General features: G+C 35.2%; 2 protein-coding genes across 9 annotated transcripts in view; one reads left to right on the top strand and one right to left on the bottom strand.

The window, feature by feature from the left end:
* LOC128992566 (torsin-1B-like) overlaps positions 1–2,914 on the bottom strand; it is a 28,077-nt gene extending 25,163 nt beyond the window's left edge. For 3 of the 7 annotated variants that reach the window (XM_054416204.1, XM_054416210.1, XM_054416208.1), the window contains exon 1: positions 2,808–2,914. The gene's annotated coding sequence lies outside the window, so the exon portion shown is untranslated. Of the gene's footprint in view, positions 1–1,331; positions 1,579–2,669; positions 2,688–2,807 lie in introns of those variants that run through there. The other 4 variants (XM_054416211.1, XM_054416207.1, XM_054416206.1 and 1 more) reach the window with 4 other exon arrangements.
* Positions 2,915–4,039: 1,125 nt separating this feature from the next.
* On the top strand, positions 4,040–21,517 carry LOC128992565 (abl interactor 1). 2 transcript variants are annotated; one of them, XM_054416202.1, is made up of 8 exons: positions 4,040–4,236; positions 4,995–5,091; positions 9,336–9,474; positions 9,946–10,155; positions 16,169–16,573; positions 17,554–17,634; positions 18,363–18,569; positions 20,036–21,517. In XM_054416202.1, exons 1-8 carry the CDS (start codon positions 4,230–4,232, stop codon positions 20,174–20,176), a joined length of 1,287 nt encoding a protein of 428 aa, XP_054272177.1. In that variant the 5' UTR covers positions 4,040–4,229; the 3' UTR covers positions 20,177–21,517. The 2 variants fall into 2 exon arrangements, with proteins under 2 accessions (XP_054272177.1, XP_054272178.1); XM_054416203.1 differs by lacking the exon at positions 4,040–4,236 and adding an exon at positions 4,301–4,360.
* Positions 21,518–21,639: the final 122 nt, after the last annotated feature.

The following is a 21,639-nucleotide window of genomic DNA, read 5'->3' as shown; positions in this document are numbered from 1 at the left end:
CGTCAAGTAAATAAAACAAAAATATCGATATAGGTATCAAAAACAAATCATCGATAATAAGAATGTTCCCTTTAACAGGAAAGTACCCTAAAAACTTAGGTAAGTTATAATAATATAAGTCACTACATGCATCATAAAGTCTTAGAAACTAGCCAGCTTGACAAAAGAAGAGTCCTAACTCCTTTACTAAATTTGTCATTATTAAGTTAGTTTCCATCTCAGGAAAGCAGGCTCTGGGCAGTGCATCAAACAGTTTAATGCCATTGAAAAGATATTTTCAAAAAAGCAGTTTTTGTTTTAGGATGTTTAAATTGTCCCGGTGCCTCAACCCCTAGGAGATGATTTAAGAAAGAGATAAATTTTGAAAAAACTCAAAATTTTTCTTAACAAATAGGCGTTCAAGATATACATGGACCAGAAAGAATTTTGTTGTCAACAAAAAGTGTTTTACAGGAAAATTTACAATAATGCTTTCTTAAAAACTGTTCAGATGGCTTTTTTTGTAATTCAAGACGCTTTTGGAATGCAGACACTCATGATCCAAAAATTGCAAATGCGTATGATAAAAAAGGAAAAACTAATCCATATAAGTTAGTAAGCTAAGTTAAAACAAGAACTTTTGAGTCCAAAAATTTGTCAAAAAATTTCTCAATAAGAATAGGCTACCTTAGAACTAAATGTTTTACAAACAGAATACCTAAACCCCACATTAAGTGTGAATTTCAACAGGCTGTCAATGTGGATGCCCAGAACATACCTTCTGAACAGGACGGAATTAAATTAATTGTTGTCTATAGAGATTGCAAGGGGTGCTGTTTTCTGTGTTTCTCATATGAAATTCGATAATTTGAATTTTGGTACAGTACTACAGTAGACTCCTGCAAACTTGGCGTACTGTGGACTGGAAGAGTGCCGAGTTTTTGAAACGCCGGGTTAACGGGAGCTAGGGTTAAAAATGAGGACAATACAATTTTTAAGCTTATTAACTGCCTCTTTTATTTATATTTATATTACAAGTTAGTATTAAGTAATTAATCAATTAGTGTTAAGTCATAGTTCAACAAATCCTTGGTACGAGCTGCTAATGATTTCAATTGAGCTGGCTTAAGTCTATGTTTACTCAGACTAAAAAAATCACTAATTTTCTGAGCAAGGTGATGGGCGAGTTATCCACCGGGTTATTGAGTGCGGGAGTTTGCGGGACTCTACTGTATTAACCAACAAGTTAGGACTGTTGCAGTTAAACCAATGTAATATTGAGCTGACCTGACCAATTACACCTTGAGGTCATAATTAGGTACTGTATTATGAGCAAGCAAAGCAAACCCTACCTTTAGACCCTAGGCAGACAACTTGGGAGGTCATTGATAAAAAGGGTGAATAAGACCAGACCAAGCACCGAGCAATGGGGACCCTTTCAGTGATTTCCAGCAAACAAGCTTTTATCGCTGCAGTATGACAAAAAGCCTAAGTAATAACCATTTATTTTAAATTCTTATTGGTTACCGGTAATATGCATTTTAGGGTCTTCATTCGAATTTTGAAATTTTTTTATTCTAACTTTACTTAGCCTACTCTAAATTCAATGCTCACGATCGGGAAACTACCAAAAAACGTTTTTGACCAAAACTCGTCATGTGAGTGCTCAAATTAACTGGAATAAGTTAACAAGCTGATCATGAATAACCATTGGTGTGAACCTGGCAATAACTTAGCAATAAGTAGTGTGCGCACCTTATAAAATCTACTGGCCGTTTTGCAGAAAAAAAACGGCCGCTTAGGTTATTACCGATAGTGTCAACTGATAAGAGGACACACTAACGGAAACGACAGTATCAAATATCATGTACCTGAGGACTAAGTTAGGGGGGTAAATGCAGCAATAAGTAGTGTGCGCGCCTTATAAAATATATTGCTAGCAGTTTTGCGGAAAAATACGGCCGAGTAGGTTATTACCGATAGTGTCAACTGATAGAGGACACACTAATGGACATGACAGTATCAATATCAAGTACCTGGGGACTAAGTTAGGGGGGGGGGGGTAAATGCAGCAATAAGTAGTGTGCGAGCCTTATAAAATCTATTGCTGGCCATTTGTGGAAAAATACGGACGAGTAGGTTATTACCGATAGTGTCACCTGATAGAGGACACATTAACGGACATGACAGTATCAATATCATGTACCTGGGGATTAAGTTAGGGGGGGGGGGGTAAATTCAGCAATAAGATAATTTGTTAAGGCGCGCACACTTCTTATTGCTAACTTTACCCCCCCTTAACTTAGTCCCCAGGTACATGATATTGATTCTGTCGTGTCCGTTAGTGTGTCCTGTATCAGTTGACACTATCGGTAATAACCTACTCGGCTGTATTTTTCGGCAAATGGGCAGCAATAGATTTTTTAAGGTGCGCGCACTACTTATTACTGACTTTACCCCCCCCCCCCCTTAGTCCCCAGGTACATGATATTGATACTGTCCTGTCCCTTAGTGTGTCCTTTATCAGTTGACACTATCGGTAATAACCTACTCGCCTGTATTTTTCGGCATTGTTAATGCGCACACAAACACATAAATACAAACAATCCCCTCAAAACAATTTAAAACTCCATGACTGTGAAGAGGAGCGCCGATGTAAGATGTAATAATTTTACATGCTAGCCCGGTACCTAACTTATTCATGTCCACTGCCCAGTCGATTTCGATTAGGTCTAGCCATAGGGTCTAGCATATTATAACATTAACATTCTTAAATTTATTTGCCAACGGATTTACACCACACCATTTTAACAGTAAAGGTTACCTACCAGGGTAAGGTTAGTTCATTCATTCATTGGTTCATATGTTGCATGTTCATGTTCATGTTGCATGGTTATTGGTTGCATCGTTTTTCGTTGACATTGACATTCCATTCATTGTCATTTGACGTCATTTGAGGATTGACGATTTTACTCTTTACTGACATGACATGACATGAGCCATGAGCATGACAAGACAAAGACATTCAAGACAAGAGTACCCACTCAGTCACGGCCGCCTTTAACTCCAGGCCGCGGCCTTCGAACTGGCAACGTCGCAAGTGGTGTTGTAACAGCTGTTTTTGTTTAGAAGCAGCTAATGGTATTTGTGTATTTACGAAAGATTGGTTACTGGACTATGACAAAATTTACTCCCCTTGAAAATGTACAGATATAGATTTTTAATTCTTATTGTTTCGGTTTTATTTTAATAAATTTATGTTCATAAATTTAAATCAATAAAGTGCGAATTAATGAGCTGATGACACATGTCTGGCATGTTATCTTATGGGACGTCTATCACTGAACAACACCACTTGCAACGTTGCCAATTCTACCAGGCCGCGGCCTGTAGTTAAAGGCGGCCGTGACTCAGTACTCAGTACAGTAGTCATTTAGCTCAGTGGTAGTCATAGTCAAGAACGAATACGCCAATACGGTCGTCGTATTCGCAGCCACAGCGTTTTCATGTCTAGAGTCACGCCCGCCTTTAACTACAGGCCGCGGCCTGGTAGAATTGTCAACGTTGCAAGTGGTGTTGTTCAGTGATAGACGTCCCATAAGATAACATGGCAGACAGGTGACATCAGCTCATTAATTCGCACTTTATTGATTTAAATTTAAATTTATGAACATAAATTTATTAAAATAAAACTTTAACAATGAATTAAAAATCAATATCTGTACATTTTCAAGGGGAGTAAATTTTGTCATAGTCCAGTAACCAATCTTTCGTAAATACACAAATACCATTAGCTGCTTCTAAACAAAAACAGCTGTTACAACACCACTTGCGACGTTGCCAGTTCGAAGGACGCGGCCTGGAGTTAAAGGCGGCCGTGGTATAGTATAGTTTCAGTTCAGTTCAGTTTATTGAGTCATTCATTCTAGTATTCTATCCCATTCCATTCCTATTCCTTCCCTTCATTCTCAATTCTCATTCGTTCATTTCATTCTAGTATTTATTTATTAAGTAAATAAGTATTAGTATTAAAGTGTATTATTTATTATCTTAATTTTGTGTTTTGCATGGTAGAAGGTAGGCAGCAACTAAGAAACTTCATTTGAAAAGTTATGCCACTTTTTCATATTATAACAGGGCATTTTGTTAGTTGTTATGAACAAAAGATGGTATTGCACTGATAAAAATCAAGCTGTAAAGAGATAAATTTGAAAATTTTAAGACGTCACCAACTTAGCCTAAAAATAAAAATGTCAGGTAAGCTTGGAGTGCTTTCACGATAAGATTAGTTAATTTCTGATAGCCCACCAGGAATTGGTAACTTAATCCCACTACTGTATATGGAATACCTTTGCTTTCTAGGGTTAACCAATCATATTGGGTAAGTTAGGCTCTGTTATTCTTAAAGTAGGCCTACCCCACTTAGTCATTTAAAAGTTCCATAGGCCTAAATCTAAATTAAATGTATTAGCCCAGACCCTATTACTTAAGTTTAAAAAAGGTTAGAAGGGTCTGACTCAGGGGACGTATAAATGAGGTTTTTTCAGTTTTAAGTCCCTAATTTCAAAATTTAGTCAAACTCTTTTGCTGGATATCACAGACATACAGACAGACAAACAAACAGACATAGCTCGTAATTGAGTAGCCTATAGGATTTTGATCAAATTTATTTATTTTATCCTGTACTATTAAAATTTGGTCAAAAACACTTCTTCCCTTCCCTGTAGCAGCAAGTACTCATTAAATTTAATGTTGTAAAAGGTAATAAACCTGACATGTTTAAGGAAATTGTTTATAAAAATCTAATCAGGCAAATGGAAATCCACTTAAATTTAGTCTATGATAGGTTTGCTGTGGCGGGGGGGATAAGTACTCCTCATTCCTAATTCCTACTTAGTACACTTAACTGACTTAACATGTGTGAATGTCCAATCTGGTGTGTATAACAGAACAAATTTAGCTCAATTTAGGCAAGTACACTTCACAGAAATGTTCATTTTTTGTATTTCTTGCAGATATGAAAATTCCAACACGACCAGCACCTGAACCTCCATGTTCAAAAATGCCAAAACAAAAAAGTTTAAGACATGTGACTGCAGCTTCAGAAGTTAGGTAATTTAAAATATCAGAAGGGTGTTAGGTATAGTCTGAATGATGGAACGTGTTTCTTAACCTTTCGTTTACCTCAAACTAACCTGGACCATAAACCTGAACTCTGCGACACCACTGCAGCGGTTTTCATTATAAGTTACCTTTTAGTTTCCCCACTAGTGTCAGTAATTATTTTACCCCCAACCTCATCAGTTCCTGGAAGAGGAAAACGAGGCGCTATAATCTATAACCAACACAACCGAAAGTCTAGAGATAGAAGGATACAGCTTGGAAATGGTATGCGAAATAACATCAATAAAAAAAAAAACAAGAAGAAGAGCCTTTTCCTCCTTGAAGTCTATCAATCACCTTGTGCTGACCTTGATACGTCACTACAAGTTCTGTCAGATGCACTAGACAGCCTTCCTACTCAGAGAAGTGACACACTTATCATGGAGGACATTAACATTGACAGTTTGGATGAGGTCTCTAGAGAATCTGTTACACTAAATTCGCTATTGGATGGGTATAACATAAGAAGACTAGAGCTCCCAGCCACAAGAATCTCAAAGACCTCAGCATCCTCAATTGATATGGTGTGTTCAAATATTCACACCATGATTACAGTTGTGGTCTCTCACACAGGTCTATCAGACCACACAGGACAATAACACACACTGGACCTTCCAAAAACAAAAGCAGCAACAACATATACATCACGATGGAACCCTAACCACAATAATCTGCTGATCTTGCTACACATAAGAAGAAATCTTACATCCAAAAATTAAAAAAGGCAAGGCAAGAAACAAGTGCTGCATACATTGAACTAGCAGAAAACAAAGACAAAGCCATATGGGACACCATCAACAGTGAGAGGAAAGAGCTTGACAACAATTCTACAATAGAATTAAATGACAATGGAAAGAAACTTACTGACCCAGATGTAGCAAACCGCTTTAATTATTATTTTGTAAACATTATAGTTGAGGAAACATTAAAACAAAACAGCAGATACAACACACCACCAATAGCTCAAAATCCTCTCCAGCCTTTACATTTAACACTCTCTCTTCCTTCCGTCCAACAACACCTGACGAGATAGGCCTCGAACCATTCAATCACTAAAGAACTCCACATCATCAGGCATTGATGAAATATCTTCAAAAATCCTTAAAACATGTGCAGATGAATTAATAATGCCGCCAATGAAGATTGTAAACATGTCGATGGCAGAGGGGACTTTTCCAACCAAGTTGAAAACAGCCAAGGTATTTCCTAAACACAAACAAGGGGACCTACACAACATCTCTAACTACCGACCTATCTTGCTGCTCTCATCTGTCTCCAAACTCATAGTGAAGATTATAAAAGTAAAAATCCAGGAGCATCTTTGTCAAAACCAAGCATTGACAAACAGCCAACATGGGTTTGTTCCTGGAAAATCAACCACAACTGCTCTGATAGACCTTGTTCAATATATCATTGAGAACATAGAAAATGGCAACACTATCACCAACCTGTATCTTGACTTAAGCAAGGCTTTTGATTCCTTGGGACATGATCTTATTCTAACTAAACTTCAAAATTTAGGAATCCAGCAAACAGCTCTGAAATGGTTTGCAAGTTATCTAAAAGGGCGAAGCCAAATGGTAGAAATAAAACACACGACAAAAAGGTTTACAGATACTGTCAGATCTGAATTGCTACCGATTAACAGAGGAGTTCCCCAGGGCTCTGTCCTAGGGCCAGTTCTGTTTGGGCTGTTTATTAATGACTTCCCGGAACACCTTGAGGAATACAGCAAGATGGTCATGTATGCAGACGACACTGTGCTGCTTACAGCAAACAGAAACAGAGATCAACTAAAAAAACACCTATATTGCTTTCAATATGACACAGGACTACTGTATGAAAAATGACTTAGTCCTCAATGAAAGTAAGACCAAGCAAATGACTTTGGAAATAAAAAGTTTACAGTGTCTTCTGAAATGCCCAACCTGACAGCAGCTGAAGAAATCAAACATCTAGGTGTCATATAATTGATGAAAACTTATCCTGGGATCGTCATGTAGCTTGTCTTTGCCAAAAACTCGGGCCAGCTCGCTTTGCCATAAAACGAATCAAAGAGACTAGTACCCCTGAGGCAACGAGGACTGCATACCATACATTGTTTGAAAGCCATGTACGCTATGGTATTACTGTCTGGGGTGGATCCACTATGGACAATCTTAACCGGGTCCTGGTTATGCAGAAAAGGGCTATCAGAATAATAGCAGGCATAAGTAAAGAACAAAGCTGTAGAGATGCCTTTAAAAACCTCAACATCCTGACGGTGACTCCCATCTACATCCTAGATACTGTTTATTACTGTGTAACCAAAGACCCACCTAAACAAAGAGATATATACATGAATACAACACCAGATATGCAGGAAAATATGTGCTGCCTGGCCACAGAACAGCAATGTTTGAAAAGAAACCACTGTATGCAGGAGTGAAGATGCTAAACAAGCTACCAGACCACTTGAAAATTTGAGGCCCTGTGCTGATGAAGAGGAAGCTATGGAGATGGCTGCTAGACAAAGCTTTCTACACCCTAAAGGAGTTCTTTGCATGGCAAGACCACACACAACACTGAAGAAGCTTTTCCATTTCACTTTGTATCTACAGTTGAGCTTGTACGAACCTCGATAAAACAAATTCCTCGATAAGACAAATTTTTTTTTAATCCCCTTGACACTTTCATATAGGTCAATGCTAAAAACACCTCTATACAACGTAGTAATTAAGTTAAAAACCTCCATAAGACGAATTTGTTTGTGACATGGGCTAGGACTGATTAACCTCTATACAAAGAATATTCTTAGCACAAAACCTCTACAAGACGAACGTGACCTCTATAAGACGAATTTATCATAATCTTAACCTCCATAGTACGTCGTTTTCAAAACAAACAGAAGCTTGTCCCAACATGAAACCCCCACCCATCCCTCCTCCTTCCTCAGTCATTGTTTGGAGAAACCTTGGAGCGAGGAGAAACCTCTATAAGAAGAATAACAGCAGCATTAAACCTCAATAAAACGACCCTCTTTATTAAGAATACCTCTATATTACAAATTTTTCCCGTACCCCTTGAAATTCGTCTTATAGAGGTTCAACTGTATTATACCAATGTTATTTATTGAAATTTGACGCTGTATCATTTCTTGATGAAATTGTAATTTAAAGGAATTGTCTATATATGACCAGCTGTTGCCAACCCTTTATTGAAAAATTACTTGGATGTGTGAGCCAGTCATAGAATGGACTATCTATATTTATAAAAGAGAAATGAAATGAAAATGAAATGAAATGAAAAATCATTTATTTATACAGGCAAAGTTAGGGCCACATGGCCCTTTCTTACACTTAACCTGTAAATATTGTTGATAGTGTGTGAATAAGGAGTTTTATTTTTTAAGTGCGTAATTCATTAACTTAAGACTTTCTTTTTTCCAAAATGTTTATAAAAACCTATTGAATTTGTATGGTTTATTTTATTTCCCAAAAAATAATGTCTAGGAAACTAAAGTAACCAGTTAATTTTATTAATACTTTTAGTGGATTACTAAAAGTTTATCTACATACAGCAGATCTGTGGAATGATAATTATTCTCTTAGGCGTTCTCTTCCCGTTGCGATGCACGGGTATGGTGTACGGGTATGTGGGTATGGTATTGTTTAAAACTCTTTTTTTCTAGCTTATTTTTGGTTACTGACATGGTTGATGAGTCATAACGTTATGACGTTTGATATAGCTCACCATAAGTTGTTTCACTAGGTAATAAAGTATTCAACATAAATTAGAGTCCGGACCACATAAGTTTGCAGTTGAGGGAGGAGCCTATTTACCATATGGGTTTAAATGAACCAATGAGAACTGTGCGGTGTTGCCAAATCTAATAATACCAGCTGATTTGAAAATATTGCTTAGTATATTTTATTAGTGCGATGTGGCAACGTTGCACTAGCCTTGTCTTGTGATTGGCTGTCACCAACTGCAAACTTACGTGGTCCCGACAATAGTAATTTAGATCAGCACAATCTGTCGGTGGCTCACATCAACTATGACAATATTGATTAAAATTACTCGTGACAACTTTAACATGGGGATGGAGTTTCTAGATGTATCAATAATCAAAGGAGTAACAGATTGATATAGGTCTTGAAGATTAGATAACCCTACATTGGAAATAATAGCAATAAGTATAAAATCTTTTTCAGAGACACCTGTTTTGAACGTTTTAAACTAGCTCGATCTCAATCAGCTGGAAAGTTGGGGGAAACTAAAAAACCACCTCCTCGGCCGCCACCTCCATTAAAAGTCGTTACAAGCTTGAAATCCACTCCGTCTTCACGACAGGTATGTATTATATATTGATTTTTGAGGATCATAATTAATTAGGTACTTTTTCATTAAATAAATATACATTTTACTGTTGTTATTTGTATTTGATTGTAAAATTAGTTATTATTAAAATAATACTTAAAATACATACGATGTGATAATAATAACAACTTTTTTAATATCGAGAGAGAAAAGTTTAAATGGGAAAGAGGAAATTGATGAAAAAATAATCACTTACCTATGATAATTGATGTTGGCAAGCTTATGGGAGAAAGTATGTGTCAAATTGCTGATGGTGTTTATTTTGTTTGTATACATTATTATGCACGAATGAATAGTGTAATTGAAACTAAGACTTAAACTAATGTACAAGATTCAAATCATTAAAAGAGTATAGGAACAGGTTTACTGAGTATTCTTTGTAACGTTTACAAATTAAGTTGTTGGTATTTTATTTTTTAAGCATTGAAGTTGAATTGTTCACAGCCAAGCCAGTTGCTCTATGGCTTGCTCGGACGCAGCAAAGGCAGCAATAAGGTGCCGAAGAGCCACTCCAGTACAATGTTGTCAGAACCTGCATCATGTGGACTCCTGATAGACCTGAGCTCTCCCCCAGCCTCCCCTACTCGCTCCAGTAGTGATGGTTTCAGTCTCAACAGTTTTGGCAGCGACAGTCACAACAACGCCAACTCCCAGGTTTGTTTAAACATAAGGCCACAACCCACTATTAAGGTATCAATATTCTATTGGTAATAAGGAATACTAATGGTATTTATTGTTGTTATTATTGGGAGGATAACATAGAAAAATCCTGGATTTAGCTGGCTAGACCATATAGTTTTAGCTCTAGTCAAAGCAGTGTTAGTTTATAACAGCTGCTGTTTTAGCGAATTTCCCTATAGGGAAGTAGCTATTACCGTAGGTGGCACGGTAAGACCTAGACCCGGGACCGATTTACTTTTTCATTTTGATGTCCCCAGAGGCCAAAAACCCTATTCGTTCAAATTTTTATATATGTATATATATAAATATAGACTTATATATATATACGTCCGTAAACGCGATAACTTGAGTAATTTTTGTCCGATTTTGATGAAATTTGGTTTAAAGGTGTAAAGCGGGATAAACTTGAATGAGTTCGCGAACCAGCACGATCGGACCATGGGAACAGGGCTTTACGGGGGGTTTTATGGGGTAAAAATTGGTTTTTCTCACTTTTTACCCTCAAAACACAAAATTTCCCAATTTCTCTTTAGACCTTTTTAAAGAGCTTAAAAAAACAAATAATTTAGTATATAAAAGTATTTTTGTTCGTGATTATAAATTAAAAGTCATCATAGTTTGGTATTAACTATCTTTTAAAAAACCAAAAGTAAATATTTACATAAACAACATAAACAAATGAATATTAAACATATGTTATTTGTCATCTTCCCCTTGAGCTTGGAGTCCTAATCTTTTTTTTATAAATCTAAACTCACAAACTGCAACAAAATGGTCGGATTATCATATACAAATAGTTTTAAGAAAGTGTTTACATATATATGTATGATATATTTTACTGACTTTTCATGATAATTTACCAGAACTTTATAGATTACTTGTAGTGAGTTTTGAATTTATAAATTTTATGCCATTTACAAATTTTAATAGGTACATTTATTGTGTTTTAATGTTACCCTATTAGTGAACTTGAATACCAATTTAAAAGACTATGCACGTAATATCTATATGTAGAACAATATTTTCATATTGTATTTGGTAAAAAATGAAAATTTATTATGATAATAATAGCATTGAATTTGGATATAAAAGTAGATACTCATCTTCATGAGTTGGCGGCTGTAGTAATAGCTAAGTTAATCATATTTGGATTAGTCTCTTGGCTTCTCAAAGAGTAAATTACTATACTCAAATGTTCTATTTTAGTTTTTTATTCCATGAAATTGATTGTCGGCGTAAAATAATATTCTTCCTGATTATAAATTAAAAGTCATAGTATGGTATTAACTATCTTTATAAAAACAAAAGTAAATATTTACAAACACAACATAAACAAATGAATATTAAACATATGTTATTTGTCATCTTCCCCTTGAGCTTGGAGTCCTAATCTTTTTTTATAAATCTACTAGCTGACCCGGCGAACTTCGTATCGCCTAAGTTATAGGTTTCCCCTAAGACAGACCGATGGAAAGAAAGTACCGTTACGTTTAATTTTCAAAATGATCTCGTTCGCATCGCTCAATCACGTCCTGGTTGAAGTTCGTTCGCTACGCTCACTCACCTTTGGGTTGGAGCTCGTTCGCTACGCTCACTCACCTTTAGGTTGGAGCTCGTTCGCTGCGCTCACTTGCCTTCAGGTTAGCTCGTTCGCTACGCTAACTCGCCTCCAGGTTGAAGTTCGTTCGCTACGCTCACTCACCTTTTGGTTGCAAATTAGCTGTTGTCATAAATGTAAAAGAAATAATAGTGCTGCACCCTGTTGGTAATCCTTGTAACTTTAATGCTATTGAACATCATAGAACAGAACCAACTTGTTTAATTGAAACAGCTGTTAAGATTCATTAATTCCATTTCTCATAAGGTTAACATGGGAAACTCCAGAGCCACTGGGGCGGAGCCCTTTTAAGAATTTCGAAACGGGAAATAGTTTACGTCCGATTCGCATACCTACAGAATTTACACACCAAATTTCATAACGATCGGTGAAGTCGTTCCGGAGGAGTTTGCAGACAAACACTGTGACACGAGAATTTTATATATTAGATTATTTCTTCTCTTTATACCCTTGTCTTTAATAGAAACTAAATAAGATCTGGGTTGTTGAAGTTTCTTCTCTATTACTCCTTCATCCCATGTTTTATTGAATACATCTTGAACCCATACTTCCTGCCCTTCAGTAAAGCTATCTTCACGGTTTAAAGACTTTCTATCATAATGTGACTTTTGTGCTTTCTGAGTTTCTATCATTTTTTCATAGATGCTGTCCTCAACAAGTTTGGATTTTAATAGTTCTTCTCTCATTGGAATTTTACTTCTTAAGTGTCTGCTGTTAAGAAGCTGAGCTGGAGAAACTTCAAGGTTAGATATTGGGCTGTTTCTGTAGTTTAATAAGTATAACTGCAGATCTTGTTTTGTTTCTTGACATTTTTTTAACATTTCTTTCACTATTCCAACAGATTTTTCCACTAATCCATTTGATTGGGGATAGTATGGACTTGTTGTTATGATTGTTACATTCCATTCCTGAGAAAACTGCTTTAAACTCGATACTGTTGAAAGGCATATTATCAGCAATCAGTGTTCTAGGTATCCCAAATCTAGAAAATACTTCTTTAAGCTTAGAAATAATAACTGAACTACTTTTTGAACTTATCTTCAGAGCCTCAATCCACCGAGAGTAATAGTCCACAATTACTAGATAATAACTTTGTTGAAATTCTGCAATATCAACTGCAATTTTGCTGAATGGAATGTTTGGAATATCATGATTCATCATTGGACTTCTGGTTTTTGATTTCCCAAATTTTTGACAAATTTTACATGTTGACACTACATTTATTACATCAGAAGTCATACCTGGCCAGTAAAACAACTGTTTCATTTTTTTGTTGATTTTAGAGGATCCTAAATGAGTTTCATGTAGAGTATCTAATACAAACTTTCGCAAACTTTTGGGTACAACTAATCTTTCACCATAATAAATTAAATCATCATTAACCTGCAGGTCTTGTCTGATATTAAAAAAATGTTTTATCTCACCCTCAAGTACTTTTGGATCCGGCCAACAGTTATGTAGATACTCACTTACCGAGGTCAAAATATTATCTGACTTAGTTTTGGATTGAAAAAGTTTTAGTCTAGGTTCGTCTTCAGTTATTTCGTGAACTTCCACAGTGTGAACGAAATCATCCATTAGAACATCTTTGGGTTCGTTAGTTTTTATTCCACATCTTGACATGAAGTCGGCAATGAACATATATCTTCCTGGTAAGTATTTTACTTTCAGCTGGTAATCAATTAGTTTTAGTAGGTTAAATTTAATACATGTTTCAAGTCCTAAAATAGGTACTGTGTTTTCATTTTTTACAATTAAAAAACTAACTACATCAATCTTTTGATCGGTTTCAATTTGAACATCGATTATACCACAAGGCTTAATGGAAAACCCCCCAAATGACTGCAATGTGGTGTTACAAGGCTTCAATTTACTAGGCAAGTTTAGATTTCTTAAATAGCGAAATGGCAATACATTGACATCTGCCCCACTGTCAAGTTTGAATTTTATTTCTTTGCCTTCTACCAGAAGAGTCTTATACCAAGCGTTTTTATTTTTTATGCTATCAACTACACAAAGGCTATTGATGTCTGATTCATGATTGTCTTCAACTGACATGCTGTTATCACAAACATTTTGCAAGTTATTACATTGTTTTGAACCAATGAATTTATTATTATTTCGGCAAACACTAGCAAAGTGGTTTGGCTTACCACATTTTTTACAGATTCTTCCTATTGCAGGACACATTCCATGATGGATACCACCACATCTATAACAATTATTAGTTTTGCCTACCTGTCGGTTGTAACCTCCTTGTGACGTGTTATACCCCTGCTGCTGCTGCTGATTAAAACGTCGTATTGCACTCATGCCCTGTCCATCTGTAAATTTAGAATTCAAGACCGTGTCAACTTCAAAATTGTTTTGATCTGTTTTACCTTTATTATTGACAAGTCGCACATTTTTTTCTGCAAGTTCAGATGCTTTACAGAAGTTGATTACTCTATCAAAACTTGTATCTTCTCTTAGTAGTTTTTCCTGCAACTCTTTATTATTCACTCCTAGAATTATAAGTGCTCTCAATATTTTTTCTTCCTGTTCTTCAAACTTGCAACATCTTATTAGATTTCTGAGGTCTGCATAAAACGAGTCAAAATTTTCATGAGGTAGTTGTTTCCTTGAAAATAAAAGATGAATGCTCATGGTCATATTTTGTTTTGGTACACAGTGTTTTTCCAATGTCTTCATCACGTTTTCAACAGTTTCAACCACAGACTCATCTTTTATTGAGTTGTACAATTTCAAACCATCTGTCCCCAGTAGATTTTTCAGTCTGGCTAATTGAATTTCCTTACTTTCTTTCGTTGTTTTTGTAGCAATAAAGTAAATGTCGATTTCTTCCTTAAACTGTTTAAATCTGTCTGAAATGTTTCCCTCCGATAGGTTCAGTGGATCTGGTTTATTGAACTCCATAATATTTAAGCTTTACTTTCTTTTCTTCTATTTAAACTTTACGACTGCGCCATGATTATAAATTAAAAGTCATCATAGTTTGGTATTAACTATCTTTTAAAAAACCAAAAGTAAATATTTACATAAACAACATAAACAAATGAATATTAAACATATGTTATTTGTCAGTTCGATTATTAGTAACGGAGAAAATTAAAAAAAATTTAAATTTAAAATTCCCATGTTATTCTTATGGAGAATATTGTCAAATGTTGTAGTTTGCTTGTTTATGAATATATTTTGATCAAACTTGGCAAATTTATTTATTTTGTACTAAGCTATCAATATTTTACTCAAAAACACACTTTATTAGTTTCCTTGTAGCAGCAAACCTAGGTACTCGTTAAACCTAATGTTATTAAAATATATTTAACTGAAAATCAATTCAGACAAATGGAAACTCGCTTAGTCGGCAGGTTTGCTGCGGCGGGGGTATTAAACTAACAGTTTCCTGCTTAACTGCGATTGATGATTTTCCTAACCCATTGGCACCGGAATATGTTTTTTATTTCTCTATTAATTAAATATGTGGATGATGCTGTCAAATTCTACCCAAGCCAGACACGGTTTATTTAAGGTGGGCTCATTAGTAAGCACACACATTAGTAAGCCTAACATGGATTGCACATGTACAGAATTCAAATCCATGTATGTAGAAAGAATGCTACACTTGTCAGCCTTAGCCAACTAAGCTACCATGCCACCATCGACCGAACATTTGCCACTATAAACACATAAGACTAACGCTTGCAGGTTAGATTCGACTAACTACTTTAGTGTCAGAGGGTTAGCAGTATAGCTAAATACGATGCGAGCCTACAAACATGAGTCGTCAATGAGTTATGTGAAATGTGTTTTATCTTCCTTCAATAGATTTTCTAAACATTCACTTTGCCAATCTCCTCATATAAATTTGAAGCAAACTACCACTAAGTTTTTGAAATGCTTTATTGTCTTTTTGAAACACTGGGTTGTCTAAAATTTTAATGGGAATTGAATTGATTGTGTTAAGTGTAAAAAAATGTTTAAACAATTAGATCAAAGGTGTGTGTAATAAATTCCTTGCATAAACCAATGTACTATATAAATGCGGTCTAAGGAACTTCGTATTACCTATGCAGCATCTTATCAAATATAAAACTGGGTAGCTGAGTTGCTCTAATAATCAGCAAATCATTAAATTCAGTAGGTAATAAATAGGCTAGTAATCGGCCTAGTAATCAGAAGGTCACCAGTTGGACCCTGAAAAAGTTAGAATCTATGGTATGAAACTGGACCCAGAAAATAAATGGCCCTGGACAAAGAACTAGCTGATCTTAAAGCCATCATCTCATCCTTCACTCATTGTCGCCATAAAATACCCACTCTGGCATGTCAGCGTTTTATAAATCTATTCCAATCTATTTCTTACAGGTAGAAAGTGGCTTTGAAGATGACTTTGATTCGCTGCTAATGTCAAATTCATCGACACCTACAGCTGCAGACCCTTGGTCAGTAGATACAGTCTCAAAGCGGTCACTAAATTCTGTACCTTTTGAGTTGAGCAATGAAGACCCTCGAAGTAAACACAAGGCTGTCAATGTAACAGTGAGTGTTTCAACTAAACCGACCATTATCCGGGCTAAGAATTTGAAACCGGCAAGGCCACCGCCACCTAAGCTGCTGAGACCTTGTTCAACACCTCCATCGTTTGTGAGTGCTCCGCTGGACCCACCTTCAGACTGGTCACCCCCACCACCTAACATGCCACCTCCTCCACCCCCGCCTGAAGCATTGTCTGGACCTAACCTTCCACCTAGACCCACCAGCTTGGGGCAGGTTAGTTGTAGCAATAACTACTAAAAAAATAATTTTATTTGATTGTAGTAGCCATACTAATCTATACTTATTTAATACGCAAGCATGTTTTTTTGTGACAATTACTCCTCCGAAACTACTGAACCGATTTACATGTTCTTGGTGTCATTGGAAAGAGCGTAACGTGAAGTTATGCAGGAAACTTTCTTTTTAGGGAAATAGTTAGAGGATGAGGCCCTGGGGCCCTTTAAAGTTTCGTATTTATCCATAAGATTAACATGGGAAACAAATACTGTTATGAAAGTCCAGCTGTTGTCAGAAATTAAAAGTGAGAAGGACATATGTTAATTGTAAACAGTCAATAAGTTTGCTAATTTAACAGTTTGCTACAAATATTTACTGACTTGGTTGAAATGAAATAGTTACTATTTGAATTTGGGTTGGCGTAATTATTACAATGGGAAAAAACGAGAGAGCCTGGATAAATTGATATACTAAAAAGAAAACTGAATTAACACTGTGATACATTTCTTAGTAATCATTGAAAGAGACGATTTGCAAACTATGGAAACATAGGAAAGTCATAGAACACCACCAAGGGGAAGAAATAGAAATAATGTGTGTAATAAACACTAAAAAACAAAATCAGCTTTTGAAAAATGATCAGATATTTACAAGAAATGTTGATTATATCGATCTGTTATGTACATCTTGAGTATTCCATAATCTTTGAGTCGAATCTTTTATAGTCATAAAAAAATATGACTGTTATTCGTTTTAAAATAACGCCTGTAATACTTAGCAATTGCTCAATTTCGAGCAACAGGGACACTAGTACAGTTTAAATCTGAAGTCAATGTTGAACTTCACTCAAGGATTCACACTGGCTTTAACATTATTTCCATTTGTGCACGGATAAAAAGTGCTGTTGAAATATCACATACCATATGAAAATATTTCGGAATTTGAAATTCTGTACAAGTGTGATCATTTCATTTCAGGAAGGTGAACAGAAGAAGAAGCCATACTGCATAGCTTTGTACAGTTATGAAACTGGACATCCAGATGATTTGTCTTTTAAGGTAATTTCAGTTGGTAGTTGGCTAGTTTATGCTAATAGTTTTCTATGTACAGTAAAACATTTAACCATAACCAAAAATCAAATTAACCAGGCGGCAAGAACCATTGCCAGTCTATAGTAATAGTTGGCTGAGATATTTGGAGTGTTGCACGACGTCCAAGAGTCACAACGTCCAAAATATAACTTGTGAGCTGTTTCACGACATACAAATCTCACCATGTCCAAAAGCACAGTAACTGCAAGAAACATATTCTTTCTACAAGCTTTGGACTTCATGGGATTGGTAGTCGTGCAACAGCACATTTTATACTCTAAAAAAGTAGCTGTTGCACCACGTCCAAAGCGGCTAAGCCGCACAATGTCCAATAGCTCAGCGCTGTTGCACGTCCAGAGCTTCTGCATACGGAGAGTATAAAGTGCACTCTTGCACGACGACCAATCCCATGGCGTTGTAGAAAGACTATGTTTATTGCAGTTACTGTACTTTTGGACATGGTTAGATTTGGATGTCGTGCAACAGTCAACTATTTTATGTTGGACGTCATGAAACAGCTAAAAAATATATTTTGGACTTTGTGACACTGACATATCATTGGATGTCGTGGCACTTAGATGTTTGCAATGCAGCCGAGATATAAGTTTTTTCATTAATTGCTTAACTGTTGAGAAGTTGCATTATGTTCGAAATCTGGTTTCAGGCGACTAATATGATTTATTTTATCATTTCAGGAGAATGATATAATTTATTTGATAGAGAAAATAAATGATGATTGGCTCAAAGGGACGCTGAACAACAGTGAAGGCATGTTTCCTGCCAACTTTGTCAATGTTGTGGTGCCGTTGGAGGAGATGTCCACAAGAATCACAAATAATTACAAATATGTCATTGCGCTCTATACTTTTACGCCCGAAACGTGGGACGATTTAGCTTTTGAGGTAATTGTTCATGTCTAGATATCAGACATCAATAGTTGACAGTTATAATTTCAGCTAGACTGTTAGTAGGCTGATAGTAGCTAGCTAGATTGTATCTTGTAGTCATTTCAATCTTCAAGATTGTAAATAAAGCTCTCTCTCTCTCTCTAGCAGGCTATATCTTAATGCATGTTTTTTTCCTTCTATGCATCTTGCTCGCCTTATTCCAACTTGTATACATTATTATCTTTTTAAATAAAGGTTGATCCATCGATTTTGCTTGTGGCAAAAAACCAAGACAACCCTTTAATTTTTATAAATAAATTATAGGGATGGATGAAATTGGATTTTTAGTTCGAGATGAGACGAGATTTTTTATTTCTCATAAAATGTTGAGACGAGATCGAGACGGGATTTCCCTTCTCATACATAACAGGAAATGCACGTTCAACATTTTTACCTGATTTTGTAACATTGTTAGATGACTGTTTAAACACAAAAATAATAATAATATGCGAGAATATTTAAATCTTATATTAAAAAACATCAGGAAAAAAAATTATAACTACGCCTAACTTATTAAAAAATGGTTACGATTAGGAAACATTGTGATATCAGTTAGAATAGAGTTAAACTTATCCTAAAATAAAAATAAAATAAAACAAAAGCAATATTAATTTGTATAAAATAGTTACTTGTATTGGTTATGTATTAGTAGTAAAATATGCCCCACACTACTTACACCGAACAAAACTTTTCAAATGATAAAAAAAAGGTAATATGTACATGTAAAGAATTAATTAAATAAGAACGCCTCCGCAAAAGAAATTCAACTACAACGCGCTCCTGTATTGCGGGTATTGCATTGACTTTCTGCAGGCGTTTTTAATTTTTTTTTTACTCTCGTCACGACAAAATCTTGATAAAAAATCTCATCTCGTAGAACGAGATTTAAAATTTCCCCAAATTTCGAGACTTGCCCATCCCTAAAAATTACCAGGAAAACTGATTCAGGTCAGGTGGTTATTGCATTTGTTCAATTATTCAACATAAATAGAAAACTGTATACGTTTAAAGTCAGGCCTGCTGATTACAAGCCCAACTTGATAATTCATGTACACAGACAGGTGGAACTGAAGATAAAAAATCTGTAATTTTGTATCTTTCTGTATCTTCTAAGATCTTAAGAAGTTTAGAACCATCATTACACACATTTCTTTGAGCCAAGTCTCTAAAACCACTGAAGGTTGGATTTGAACTGAGCCCTAGAAATCTGTCATATGATGTATCCCTTTATCTCGCTGCCTGATGTCCAGGATACAAAGTATCAGGCATCTATCTTCTTATCTTGTCGAGTAAACTGGGCAAGCTTTCAAACTTGTTCATATGATAGTCTATATGATTTCATTAACTGAATCTTGTCTATTCCAAAATTATTTGTCAAAACATATTTTTGTGGTAAATTAATTGTTCTTTATACTTTTCAGGAGGGAGACACAGTAAAAGTGTTAAAAAGAATCAATGATCACTGGCTGTATGGTGAATGTAAAGGCAAACAGGGTCAGTTTCCAGAGAATTATGTCACAGATGTCTCGTCTTTTTTCCCTTTACAGGAAAATCACTCGTAGCAAGTATTTTTTAATGTAAACCGGGACCTTGTGCCTTATTTGATCACTGCTATTGTGTAGATATATTTAATTTCAGCATATGTGATAATTTCCTTTTAGCACATTGTGATAACTATTACTTGACATTATTTAGGGATTAAACACAATATTATCATTTTAATCATTAAAAACATATTATTGATATACTTAAGCCTAAAATATTAATTGTTTAGGCGGCCTATCGGATTCAAACTGAATTAAATATTTCGCTCATAGTGGTAAAACACATTTTCACACCATATTTGTCATCGGGTACAAAATGTAGTTGGTCTATTTGATGTTACCAATAATTGTGTGTCTTTTCAAAAGACTTAATTTTAAATGTATTCAGTTATAAAATGACACTATTTAGTTTTATAAATGCCAAAAAAGCTTTCAACACTGTTTTAGTATTTTTTAGATATGTTTGTATTTATTTGATAAGGTTTTATAGTTAGTTAGTTATAGGGAAGGTTTTCAAATGACACTTCTTAAGGCTTGTCAACAATATATACCTGTATTTATCAGTACAGTAACACATTCACACCAGCTGAAGATAAACGAGTGCTTTAGTCCGTTTGTCCTCAAACTTCAAAATCAAAGCATTTTTTTAAAACTCTCACAGCTATGTACGTTTTTTCAAACCCATTCATTGCTAAACACATGCAGGTAATAGGCCTGGTGCCTATTTGAGACATAGAGTTGTTTAAATTGTTTAACTGTCCAAAGTATTATGTGAATGAACAATAAATATTTCCACCTTGTCAAGCGAGAATAGGAGGTAGAACTTGACTTTTAGTTTATGTAAATTTAGATACCTTGTGATGTATGCAATTGCCTTAACGTAACAGATAGACTTGGGAATTTTATTCATATAGGTTAGTAATCAAGGAACTAGGATATTAGAAACTTTGTTGTCTTGAAAAGTAAAATCATTTACTGTCAAATGTTATGAACCTCTTGATCACAACTTTTCATTTTCTATTTTTGTATCAACTTTAGTGTATGTTCAGTGAAGTTTACTCATTAATATACTTTTATAGAAATGTTAGCTACATTAAAATTTTGTTTAAAGAATATTGATTCATTTAATTTGATTTCTGTGTTGATATCCAGTCTTGGTTTATCTGTTCTTTGTCATTGTAAATGACACTACATAAAAAAGGCCTTTTTCCAATACACGTGGAACTCAAGTAGCTTTCTCATCTCCGAGTTGAGGACATCAGCTGTTCATTTGTTATGCTTGTAAACTTTGTTGATTTGCTGAAGAAATTCTCATTATTTAACTTATTATCATATTGTTATTAAAGTTGATTTTGAATTATCTTATACTGTGTTTAATTGCCTATTTTACCTAAACGAATACACCTTTATCCAGGGCTCGATTTGTAAAAATTGAGGAGCTGGAACTGTAACTTATTTAATATGATTAGTCATTGTTGACC

The sequence above is a fragment of the Macrosteles quadrilineatus genome, unplaced genomic scaffold (assembly GCF_028750875.1).
Source record: "Macrosteles quadrilineatus isolate MER2022 unplaced genomic scaffold, UCM_ALF_1.0 Scaffold_4__1_contigs__length_99947679, whole genome shotgun sequence".
NCBI classification, from domain to species: Eukaryota; Metazoa; Arthropoda; class Insecta; order Hemiptera; family Cicadellidae; genus Macrosteles; species Macrosteles quadrilineatus.
The sequence above is the reverse complement of the archived record's forward strand: the minus strand, read 5'-3'. Positions and strand labels throughout refer to the sequence as shown.